This window comes from Pterocles gutturalis, unplaced genomic scaffold (genome assembly GCF_000699245.1).
Source record: "Pterocles gutturalis isolate BGI_N339 unplaced genomic scaffold, ASM69924v1 scaffold1384, whole genome shotgun sequence".
Classification (NCBI taxonomy): domain Eukaryota; kingdom Metazoa; phylum Chordata; class Aves; order Pterocliformes; family Pteroclidae; genus Pterocles; species Pterocles gutturalis.
The window spans coordinates 35,058-45,484 of record NW_010127825.1 but is presented as its reverse complement, the minus strand read 5'-3'; the positions used below and the strand labels follow the sequence as shown (position 1 = coordinate 45,484).

The following is a 10,427-nucleotide window of genomic DNA, read 5'->3' as shown; positions in this document are numbered from 1 at the left end:
TTTCCCTAAATATGGGCGCAGGCATGCACTGGTCACCTTTTGGTAGCGGCCGTTGCAGTAGAGAGCGTATGGGTAGAGGAGGAAGCAGTGCAGAGATATGAATTTGTCAGGAAGCCTAGTTCCATCCTTCCAGGTGACAGGTGAGGAGCTTTTTCCTGTGAGAATACTGTATTTATGTGCACTAGACAAACTAACCTCACAAATCAAAACGGACTGATTTTTTTTTTCTTCTGTGTATTTTATAGCCCCTGTCTCACATTCTTAAAACATCTGTTTAGCTTCTTGTCCTTGGATTTTGTTTCCCTTTGATTAATGTGATAGCCACAAAATTTGGACGTGTTCTTGATGGCCTTTCGTAGGAAAAACAACAACCCCATAATGCCTGACCAATCAATCACCATTAGGAGCACAAAAGCTTCTAATAAGGAGGACAGTGTTAGACAGTACAATGAAATGTTGATGCTCTAGAAGAAACATGGTGTTTCTGCTGGGGCTTTTTTTAAAAAAAAACAGTTCAGGATTAATTTGCTATATAATTAAAGTATTTATATGTCTACTTAAACAATTTCCTTTTCTTGTTTGTGGTATTCATCCACCATTTGAGCTTAGGTACCTGAAATACGAGATCGTCTTAGTGAAAATACACTTGAACTTCAGAAAGGTGCTATGCATGAAATTTTCAATTACATTTGTATGTTTAAAGTAAGGCCAAGTATGGTGCTCACTTATTAATGACGTTTTCATCATTTAAATGCCTTCTGTTATGTTTAATTTAAATCTTCCTAAATTAAGAGCACAAATTATACCAAATTACAATGAGTAGTTAAAGAAAAAAATATCTCTGCACCTGCACTAATGAGGAGCAATTACAACAATGAGACATCTCAAAACAATTTCAGAGTAGAAAGGTTATTCAAAGATGTGTTTCCTTAAACATGCAGTTTGCAATGTAATTATATCCTAGATTGTAGTATGTTTTTTTTACTCTCGGTAAAAAATGAGGAAGGACTTCAAGATTTGAACCTTTTTTAAGTACGGAAAAGCACCAGACGAAATAACACATCATTTCAGGAGCATCAAGAATTTAGGTGAAATGTGTAAGGATCTATTTCACATGTCTAAAAAGTAGATCACAGCTGGGAAACAGAAAGGTATTTTAGAAATCTCAACATAGCGCTGAGAAGTCAACTTCACTTCATGCCTTAATGTGATCAGAACTTGGTGATTTCATTGTGGAAAAGCCTCTACTTGCTTCTTCTATCTGTTTTTTCAAGGCTTGTGTAGGGTCTGTAACTAGCCTTATAAGAGCAATTTATTTTTTTTTAATCTAAGGATTTTTTAGATTATTAGTAGCTGCTTATAGTGCATTGAACAAGATATGAGAAAAATAATTGTTTAAAATCTTCTGGAGTTTAATTAAATGTAAAGCCATGAATTGATATGTACAATTTAGAAATTGCAAAAAATTGCATATGGTCTACTTTATTTGATGCTTGACTTTAACTCTGCAACTAAAACTTAGGAGTTTTATCATGTACAATCTTCTGTATAATGCTCTGCTTGCAAGAACCATTAACCAATGTATTTGTAGTGGTACAATTCCCTTAGACAAAAGAGAGACACGTCATGACTACAGCTAGAATTAGCTTTGAATTTTTCATAAAGCCAACTGAAGAAGTTTCAAAAGACTCTTTCTTGACATTGTTAATTACCGACTTCTTTTTTCTTTTCTAAAAGGAAAAAGCCTACTGTAGTCTGAATGAAAGAGTTTTATGCTTATTTTTAGTCGAACAGCACTTTCTGAATGTTGCATTGACCATATAAGCTTTTGCTCTTTGATATTTAATGCTTCTGCAGCAAAGGCCACAAATACACCAGAAAAGTGCATTAGTTATGTAGGTTGGGAAAATATTAAAAATAATAATTTCCCAAACAGCAACAGAAAGTGACATAAAAACATGAAGATGTATGTGTGCCAGGCAACTCAAAAATTACCTTTGGTCCATTGATCACGTCGATGTGGTTTTGTTACCAGACTGAGTGTGCACTTCTGAGCTCAGCCAAAAGTCTCTTTCACCCTTACACAACACTTCTAAGGAACATTTTAAACAAAATGGGATAACTAGAGTCTGAGAGAACAGCCCAGATCGAATCCTGGTGTCAGGAGGCGTGTCTTGACTTACAGTAATGCAGTAATTCTGAAGTGAGAATCAGCAGAGCTCTAGTACATGAATTTTAGCCCAGCTTTTTGAGGCAGTGGAGGTTATATCACTGTATTATCTTTTTCTTTTAGTAACTTTCACACCTGTCACCTCTTTCCGTCAAATCTGATAAAAGCACAGAAGTTCAAGTACAATTAATTGTCTTGAATTCTCATGCAAATGGGTAGAGGAGAGACACAGGTTGGCACCCTTCCTCTCCCCAAGGGCAGGATGTATAAAATCCATCCCTTACCAAACGCAGTGGAGGAAGGCAGCAGGACAGTGAGCAGTCCTGGGTGAGCTGCTGTGCAGGCTGTTTCTTGCCTTGTAGGTGTCACAGGGGATTTGTGGCAGCTGCAGGTGGGTGATAAGGACACCAAGGCGCAGGAAGCAGGCTGGATTAGCTCCATTACTCATAAAACAGAGCAGTGGTTTTTTTTTTATCAAAGTTTACTTTGAGGTTTTATAACTTTTCTCCCTAAGTGGAGGAATGAAAAGAAAACCACTTTGTAAGCCATCCCACTGGCAAATGTAACAGAGGTGCCACTTTAAGCATCCATGCTGAGCCCCTGGTCCCACTGCCACCCGTGCTGCTGGGGTGTTGCTGCTGGCTTCAGCGGTGCGGGGTCTCACCCACGGAGGAGGAATCATCTTTTGGATTGACACTTAGCATTGCTTATCTAGCAGGCCATCGGTAACCAGCTGAGAGCAACTCTGACAAAAAGACAGTAGGACTTGTTCCGACATCTGGTGTGGGATGTGGCAAGAGAGGATCTCGGCATTTCTATATCGCCGGTGTCTCCAACCAGCTCCTCGGCTGCTCCAGCCCACTGCAGCGTCAGGGCAGCGCAGAGCAGATCACAGGCAGAGGGAACTGCAGCCAGCTTTTCCTGTCCAACTTTTAAGATTATTATCTGGGTGATTACTAAAGTCTAAGACACAATGAATAAATACATTCATGTTTCCCGACTGGAGGTTCATGCAAAGTGCCTGGATGAAAGAAATGTTTCTTTTATAACAGCACCAGGCATAGCAGAGCCGTCTGTTTAGATATGAATCTTCAGCCAAAGTTAGAGTCTTTCCATAATAAAGCTGTATGATCTTCAATATTTTAGAGTCCTTGGACAAATGGGAGCGGCTGACAGTGGCTGATGCACTGGAACCTGTCCAGTTTGAAGATGGAGAAAAAATTGTTGTGCAGGGAGAGCCTGGTGATGATTTCTTCATTATTACAGAGGTAAGATTGTCATCCTGATAAGCTCTGTCATTTCCTGGTAAAGATCAAGACTTTGTATTAAAGGCATTGGGGTTCAGTTTAATCTCTTACTTCAGCATAAATCTGAACTAGCTCCACTCAAACCAGGAGGATTGATCAAAATACAAATGAACTCAGACACCAGTTCCATGAAATATCTTAAGTGGGACGATCCCTAATTTCCAGTAAATTGAAGATGCAGAGGAATTTTGAGGTGTGTCTAGTGTATTTACTGTTTGAAGGTTTGATTTATACATCAGATTTTTCTTGTTTAAATTGCCAATACTTTAACAGGGCTGGCCAGCCACACAGTGCATTGGTCATTGTTCCCAAAGGGACTTACAGGGGAAATCACAAACAAACATCTGTAAGCTGGAGCAGGAGACCTGATCTGAAAATGGATAATTTGTTCTTTGTTTTGCCTTAAACTCAGTCCAAACGGCTGAGCCATTTTCTTGTTTACTCTCACACAGGCAGACAGATCTGTCAGGCAGCTGAAAACGCTGATATCTCTCTGGGAGATTATCTGACACTTCAGTTCCACCATCTCACTTCTGCAAACAGGGTTTTTCCTCCCTCTCTGACATAAATGTTTGGATCCTTGGTATCTCATACAAATACCTAGGCGCTGTGATACAACAAGTTATAAAAAGGTATTAGAGAGACCCAGACTAAGAATAACAAGACAGCATTAGGATACGATTGTGTATGTGTTGAAGCAGGAGCTTTTCAGTGCCACCTGCGAGCGTTCATACACAAATCTATAGACAGGGAATGACATATGTGGTGACAGCTCAAGTGCACATCCCAGGCCAGATGTTGCACGACCAGCAACAAGGCAGTGGTGGCACAGGAGTGAGGAGGTAATCTGAATCCCTCCCTCACTGGGAGAAGGCAGGTCAGATGGGTGGAAGGAAGCTGGTGTCATTGTGTTGCCTTGGGATCCAGTTGTATGTACCCAGAGGACATCTCTGGCTCCGTCAGGCTGCTGTGTTGTGGTTTAGGAGGAAAAAGACCCTGCCCCGCTCAGGTGATAAAGAGGTTGTACAGCACCCACTGCAATGGCTTAGAGGCCAACAGGTTTTCCTTCGCTTGCTCCTTATCTGTGCATTTTTGGATAGGTGCCTTTATCCAAGGCAGCCAGAATTTGGTTCGTAATCAATATCTGACACTTAAAATTTCATTCTGTCTTTCCTCTTGGATGTTGGATGGTGGTGCTGAAATACATGCTTGATTTATGAACATAGTTTCTCTTCTGATGCTCACAAAATTGTCAGTACAAATGTATATCACACAGATGGGCACTTAAAGAACTTTAAATACATGACGAGCAGTGCCCCTTCAAAACAATAGTGTCAGAATAAAAGAGACTAATACTAGATAGGGATTTTCTTCATTAACAAGATACTTAGTATATAAGAAAAATTTTTATTTCTACTAGTGTTACTAAGTGTCCTGTTATTCCTTGCAGCAGCACGAGACCAGGAAAACCTGATTTTCTTAGCCATCGAATCCCATATGGAAAATTGGCAGCTTGGTTAAGAATTACCAAGGGCCTGTATTTTCCCCCTCTTCATGGAACAGCTGTTAAGACTTGAATGAGCAGAAAAGTATTAACACCATGTACTGCACAATAATAAAGTATCTGCTCACCTTACCTTTCCGCTGTAAATCAACAGTTTCACACTTTGGAAATTGCCTGTATTTTTCTGCCTTAAAGAGTGAGCATCCAGTATCAACTGTTTCTTGTGCTGCAGTGTATTTGTGCCCACTCACACATAGTTTAAGCTTTATATTTTAAACCTGATTTCACAGGAGTTTACATCTTTGATGTTAAACTTTTCTGCAGGAGAACTGATGCGAGCCGCCAGGAACACATTATTCTACAAACTGGTTGAAAGCAGTTTTGGCTGGTTTGTTGTCACAATATGTTGAAAAGTTATTAGCTTCTTTCATATGTTTTTTGATGTTTGTGGCCTTATAATGCAAAACACTCAAAATGCAGCCAATTTGTCTGGCTGCTATATATGCAGAAAGCATTTCATATATCACCAGAATGCAGCCTCCTTTGGAGTACTCTGTGTCCAGTATTACAAAGCTAAGCTTTGCCATGCAGTTTTGGGGCAAGATACTCATTTATTATAACCACAGTCATTCATGGCATGCCTTAGACAAATCAGTTACCAATTTACAAAGCTTTGGTGCACCAGCATCACAAATACTGGTGCCAAGTGGGATCTTGTGACTCCTATCATAAAAGCTTCTCTAAGACACTCGGGATCGCACATGAATTTTAAATTCCTAGCACAGTTTTGTGTGAACTTCATCAATTAATTGTTGATTTCTTATTAGCCTGCAATGCTGCCTTCCTCTGTGACATCCCTTTGGGATACTGTCTTTTAAGTATATTGGTCCTGCAGAAAGACATAGCCTATAAGTGAATTGGCACCTTCAGGATTTGCAGACTGAAGTACAACCATTAAACCCCTTTGAAAGGGAGACTTCCAGCCTCCAAGATGATCAGAACAGCAATTCCTGCTTTAAAACAGCAATATCATCCTGGTTAGTATGGACGAGAATATTTAGTCTCCACCTTCAGTCAAGTAAGCACATTCACCTTGTCTTTTTTTTTTTGTATAATGGGTTTTTTTCGTGGCTTTCTGGCCACCATCTTATCTCCAGTGTTGCACAGACTGTAGTAGGGTGCAGGTTATTTGAGGTGCAGGCTGTGTGCATGAAAATGCTACAGTGCCCCATGGAAAGCAAGGCTGCACCACGAGCTCAGCCAAATAACAGAAAATGTGCAAAGGGAAGAGTCACAGGAAACCAGGGCTTTTTAAGTTCACTGCTCATAATACTGTTTCTGGTTCATTTTCTGTTAAAAGTATTACCCTGAGATTCCAGGACAGCGAGAGTTTTTCTGCCATCCTAAATCTTCACAGGCATCAGTAAGATGTTTACTTGCAGTAGGTTGGATGCTTTTCCATTTATATCTCAAGCAGCCTTCAAGAAGATTTAGTTTTAATATTTAAAGTCTGTGATTTTTTCCAGAGATACAATTATTTTAATGTTTATACCATATTCGTTAATTTGAAGATAGGATCAGAAGTGAATGTCTGCTTACAAAAGCAAAGTAACTGCTTCCGCGAGATTGATTTACTGCACTTGAAACCGGTAATTAAAAAAAGAAAAAAAAAAAAAGAAGCAGCCCTGCAGTTTCTGTATTTTCAGATATTTCCAGGTCTTATTTTCCCACTATGGTTTTCACACAACAAACTCGGGCTTTCCCAGACCAGACAGATGTGGAATGTATCTGCTGGATTCCAAGGTCATGGAATTATCCCATATGAGATTCCTGGCACAGAGGTGAAAAACTTTAAGCACCATGAAACAATTGTTGCCATAAAGAATTATATTTTGGCAAGAGTAAATCATAACAGATGTACAGTTTCTAACAAATACATTTGCAGTTGTATTGTACACTGCCACACTGTGTACCCAGCAGCAGGGAGGATTTATTCATCTGACTTCAGATAACACAAATATTTTTAGCTAGCATTTTAAAGTGGTCGTTTGCAAAGGCATGTGAGCTTTGCAGAGTTAAATATCCCAGCAAATGTTAAGTCCCTTTAAATGAAATGCCAGTTGAACAGGGGCTGATTTTATTCCCAACTTGTGCTTTGTCACTGACTTCAGTTCGAGCAGTAGTTCGAGATAGTGTAGCAGTGCTCTGGAATGGGAAAGAAATGAGGTTTTCACTGTTGTCTAGGTTACTGAGAAAGGTAGTGACAATAGTATTAAAAATAGCGGTTATGATCATGTACCGCTCTTTAAGTTCAGTTTCAAACTTGGCTGGGTGGCACAGCACCTCAAAGTCTGTAACGCAGCTGCCAAAAATGCGGGGACCTGCAGCCGTGAAGTGCCCTGCTGGGTTTGCCAGCTCCCACCCCTCCCCGTGTCAGATCATTCGGATCTATTTGTCATGACCGAGCACCGTATACGGCACACGGATATTGTCACGGGACTCCACTGACTGTGCTCGGGGAGGCTTTTAATCTCAGCTGCACACTGAGAGCTTGCTGAACTGCTGCCATATGGCCCTAATACTCCATAAAGTTTGACATGGCTTAAGAAAAATGCGTGCACAGACACAAACGTACGCAGGTGTGGGAGGAGAGAACAGCAAAAGGTTTATAATAGTGCCACACTGCGCCTGAAGAGCACAGCTTGTAACTGTCCTTTAAATGTGCTCTCTGCAGCCTGTCATCTCGAGGACAGTTTGGTTTCAGTGGTGCAGAAAGCAGAGGAAGAAAACTGCATGAGAAGTAAAACGTTTCCAATTAATAGTTGGTCGAGCTGCCCAGTGATAGCATGCAGCAGCCTAAAAATAAAAGACCTAAAAATAGAAGAGAATTCACAGGAGAAAATTCAAGGAGAAATTGACCTATTGTATCAAGTAGTTTCACATTAGATTTTTGGTTTTTACTTTAAAAACTAGTATATTTAATTAGTGCTAAGTTACAGGGGGTAGTTGCACCCTCCTCTGCAACTCCTTTGTAAAAAGCGCTTCAAAAAAGCTGAGGATTTGTGTTCTTTGCTATTATCCTGCTGGTCAGAGAGGAGGCAGAGTCAGGGCATCTGATCTTCAGTCTCACCTGTATTATCAGTCCAGTCTGTGGGCAGAATGTTACCCTCCCTGTTTCGCCATCAGTGGGAGTAAGCCTAATGACACCTCATAAATGTGAGCAAAAGCGTAATGGGAAAAGTATTTGTCTGTACTGAAACCAGGCAATGGGAATAGCAAAATTGATAAATAAGAGAAAAAAATGTCATTGATAGTGCAGAAATCCTTCCAGAATTAATGCACAGAGATGCCACATTGACAGAAATGAATCCAATTCATTGGTAATGATTATTTGTCCAGTACTGTGCTTGGGGGATCACATTGAAAACAGTCTTGTAATCCTTGGGGGCTGTGAGCTTTCATGCTGCTGTTGACATTTCAAGTCAGGGCCACAGACTGGCTCCGGTCTGGGCAGGATCCGCTGCAAGTTCTTGCTGAGAGTGTACTTGAGATACTGTCCTGTAGGTGAAATCAGTGTTTCCAGCCCCACTGACACTCTTGGCATGCTGTGGAGCATCTCTGCACAAATGCCATTCAAAGACTCGTTCAAAGGTGGAACAGTGTTTGGAAACTCTCCCTGCCATGGTAACGTGCACCAACAGGAAGGTCCTTGGTCTAACTCAGAAGGGTGCTCAGTTCTTCACAGAATTGGGCCTTTTTGTAGGAAAAGTCGACTTGAGTCTTAAATTGCACAACAAGCATCTGAAGATTTATGATTTAAAAGCTCCTTACAAAGGAAAAAAAAAAAAAAAGAAAGAAAAATAATAGCCCAATTGTTTCCTGCTCTAAATTGTTGCTCTTTGACTTTCTAACCCAAGAGAGACCCCTTTGGCACCTACCCCTGCGACAGGCAGCAGAACTACAAAGTAAACTCCTTCCGTATGGTTAATGAAGTCACTGCCTTAGGCACACTCTGCTATCACACCTGATAATCTCTTTAAAAACACAGTGTGATTAATTATTAATTAGGAAGATGAATGTTGTCTAGAAAAGGAGTTTCAAAGGCTACAATCCGAACTGCTTAGTGTTACCGGGATTTTGTTGATACTGAAAATGTTTGTCAAAGGCAGTCTACAGTGACTCCTAATATACCTAATAAACAAAACATTCCGAATAAACAGAGCGGCCGTCACTGAGGGCTCTGTACTTTGCTGATTTTTAACTGCAGAGACATTGTTTCCCACAGAGCTCTTACAGGAAAGGCACATTCAATTTTCTTGCTGTCACCTAGCTGTGCTGGAGCAATGGCGTTTCCATTGGCCCTGCTTCAAAGTTCATCTCTGTTTGGGATGGCATTTTTAATGGCCAGCTGACGTCAAAGACTGAAAGTGAGGTGTGTGATTGGGTCCCATCCTGACTAGGGATGGAGGTGTGAACTATTTTGCTGAGTCAAAGGGACTGAAATGCCAGCTTAGTCTAGCTCTTGTTAAACTCAGTTTAACTTCCGTGGGCAGTGGACCAGGCTGCATATACATGCAGTATCCATATACATGTAATCTTGAGCATATCCCTATCTCTCTGTGTCAGGAAGGGACAGTGTTTTATAGGAAGCAAATGGCTGCTCCCCTTCTTCTTCCCACCAGCCATGGAGGACCTGTCAGTGACTGCAGCTTTTGGCTCTTCCTTCCAACTCTTTCTCTGGCCCCACTGATAACTGCCGCAATGCAGTCACCTGCCTATGGTAAATTCTGCAAAACCTGAAACCTCAGAAGTGATGTACGACGGAGCATTTTCTTAACAATTTTGTGAAACTTCAGATTAGCCAATATTTCTAGTCTATTTTAGAACTTTGCAGATTTTGTTCCTCATTTGTGGCAGAAACCAGGACAACTGTATGTAAATTCTGTGAGTTGCTATGAACCCAGAGACTGGAGAATAATGTATAATAGTTTAAAAATGTACAGTTAAAAAAATACTGTCAAACCCAGTTATGACTCAATCTTGAGTCCACAATCAGAATTAAGTCCTCTTGCATCATCCTCCTCCAAGACCATTAAGATCAGCTAGTTTTTGTATTATGAAAATGAAGCTTTTCTTAAAAAAAGAAGTCTGATGGGTAGGAAAACAATGTAAAAGCAATGCACACAGCCAATAGTTCGTTATGGAAAAAAATTCTCACCTGGATTGGTACATCCATGTAGTATGACCAGGAGTAATAGTAACTGTGGTATATAATATATATAACCTTTTAACCATCTCATTTCATCTTAGCTACTTTTGTGTCTTACATGAACATCTAACAAACTTCACAGGGTTTATCCTCACCACACCTGTGTGATGAGGTGTGTGAAACAACCTCTGCATTGCATGGTGTGGTCTGAAGGACAGGCACAAAAATTAAGATAGT

General features: G+C 40.5%; 1 protein-coding gene across 1 annotated transcript in view; it reads left to right on the top strand.

Moving 5' to 3' along the window:
- PRKAR1B (protein kinase, cAMP-dependent, regulatory, type I, beta) overlaps window positions 1-10,427 on the top strand; it is a 96,319-nt gene that overhangs the window by 74,412 nt on the left and 11,480 nt on the right. The window contains exon 8 of the mRNA XM_010079384.1: window positions 3,317-3,438. Coding sequence (XP_010077686.1) covers window positions 3,317-3,438 — 122 coding nt within the window. The remainder of the gene's footprint in view (window positions 1-3,316; window positions 3,439-10,427) is intronic.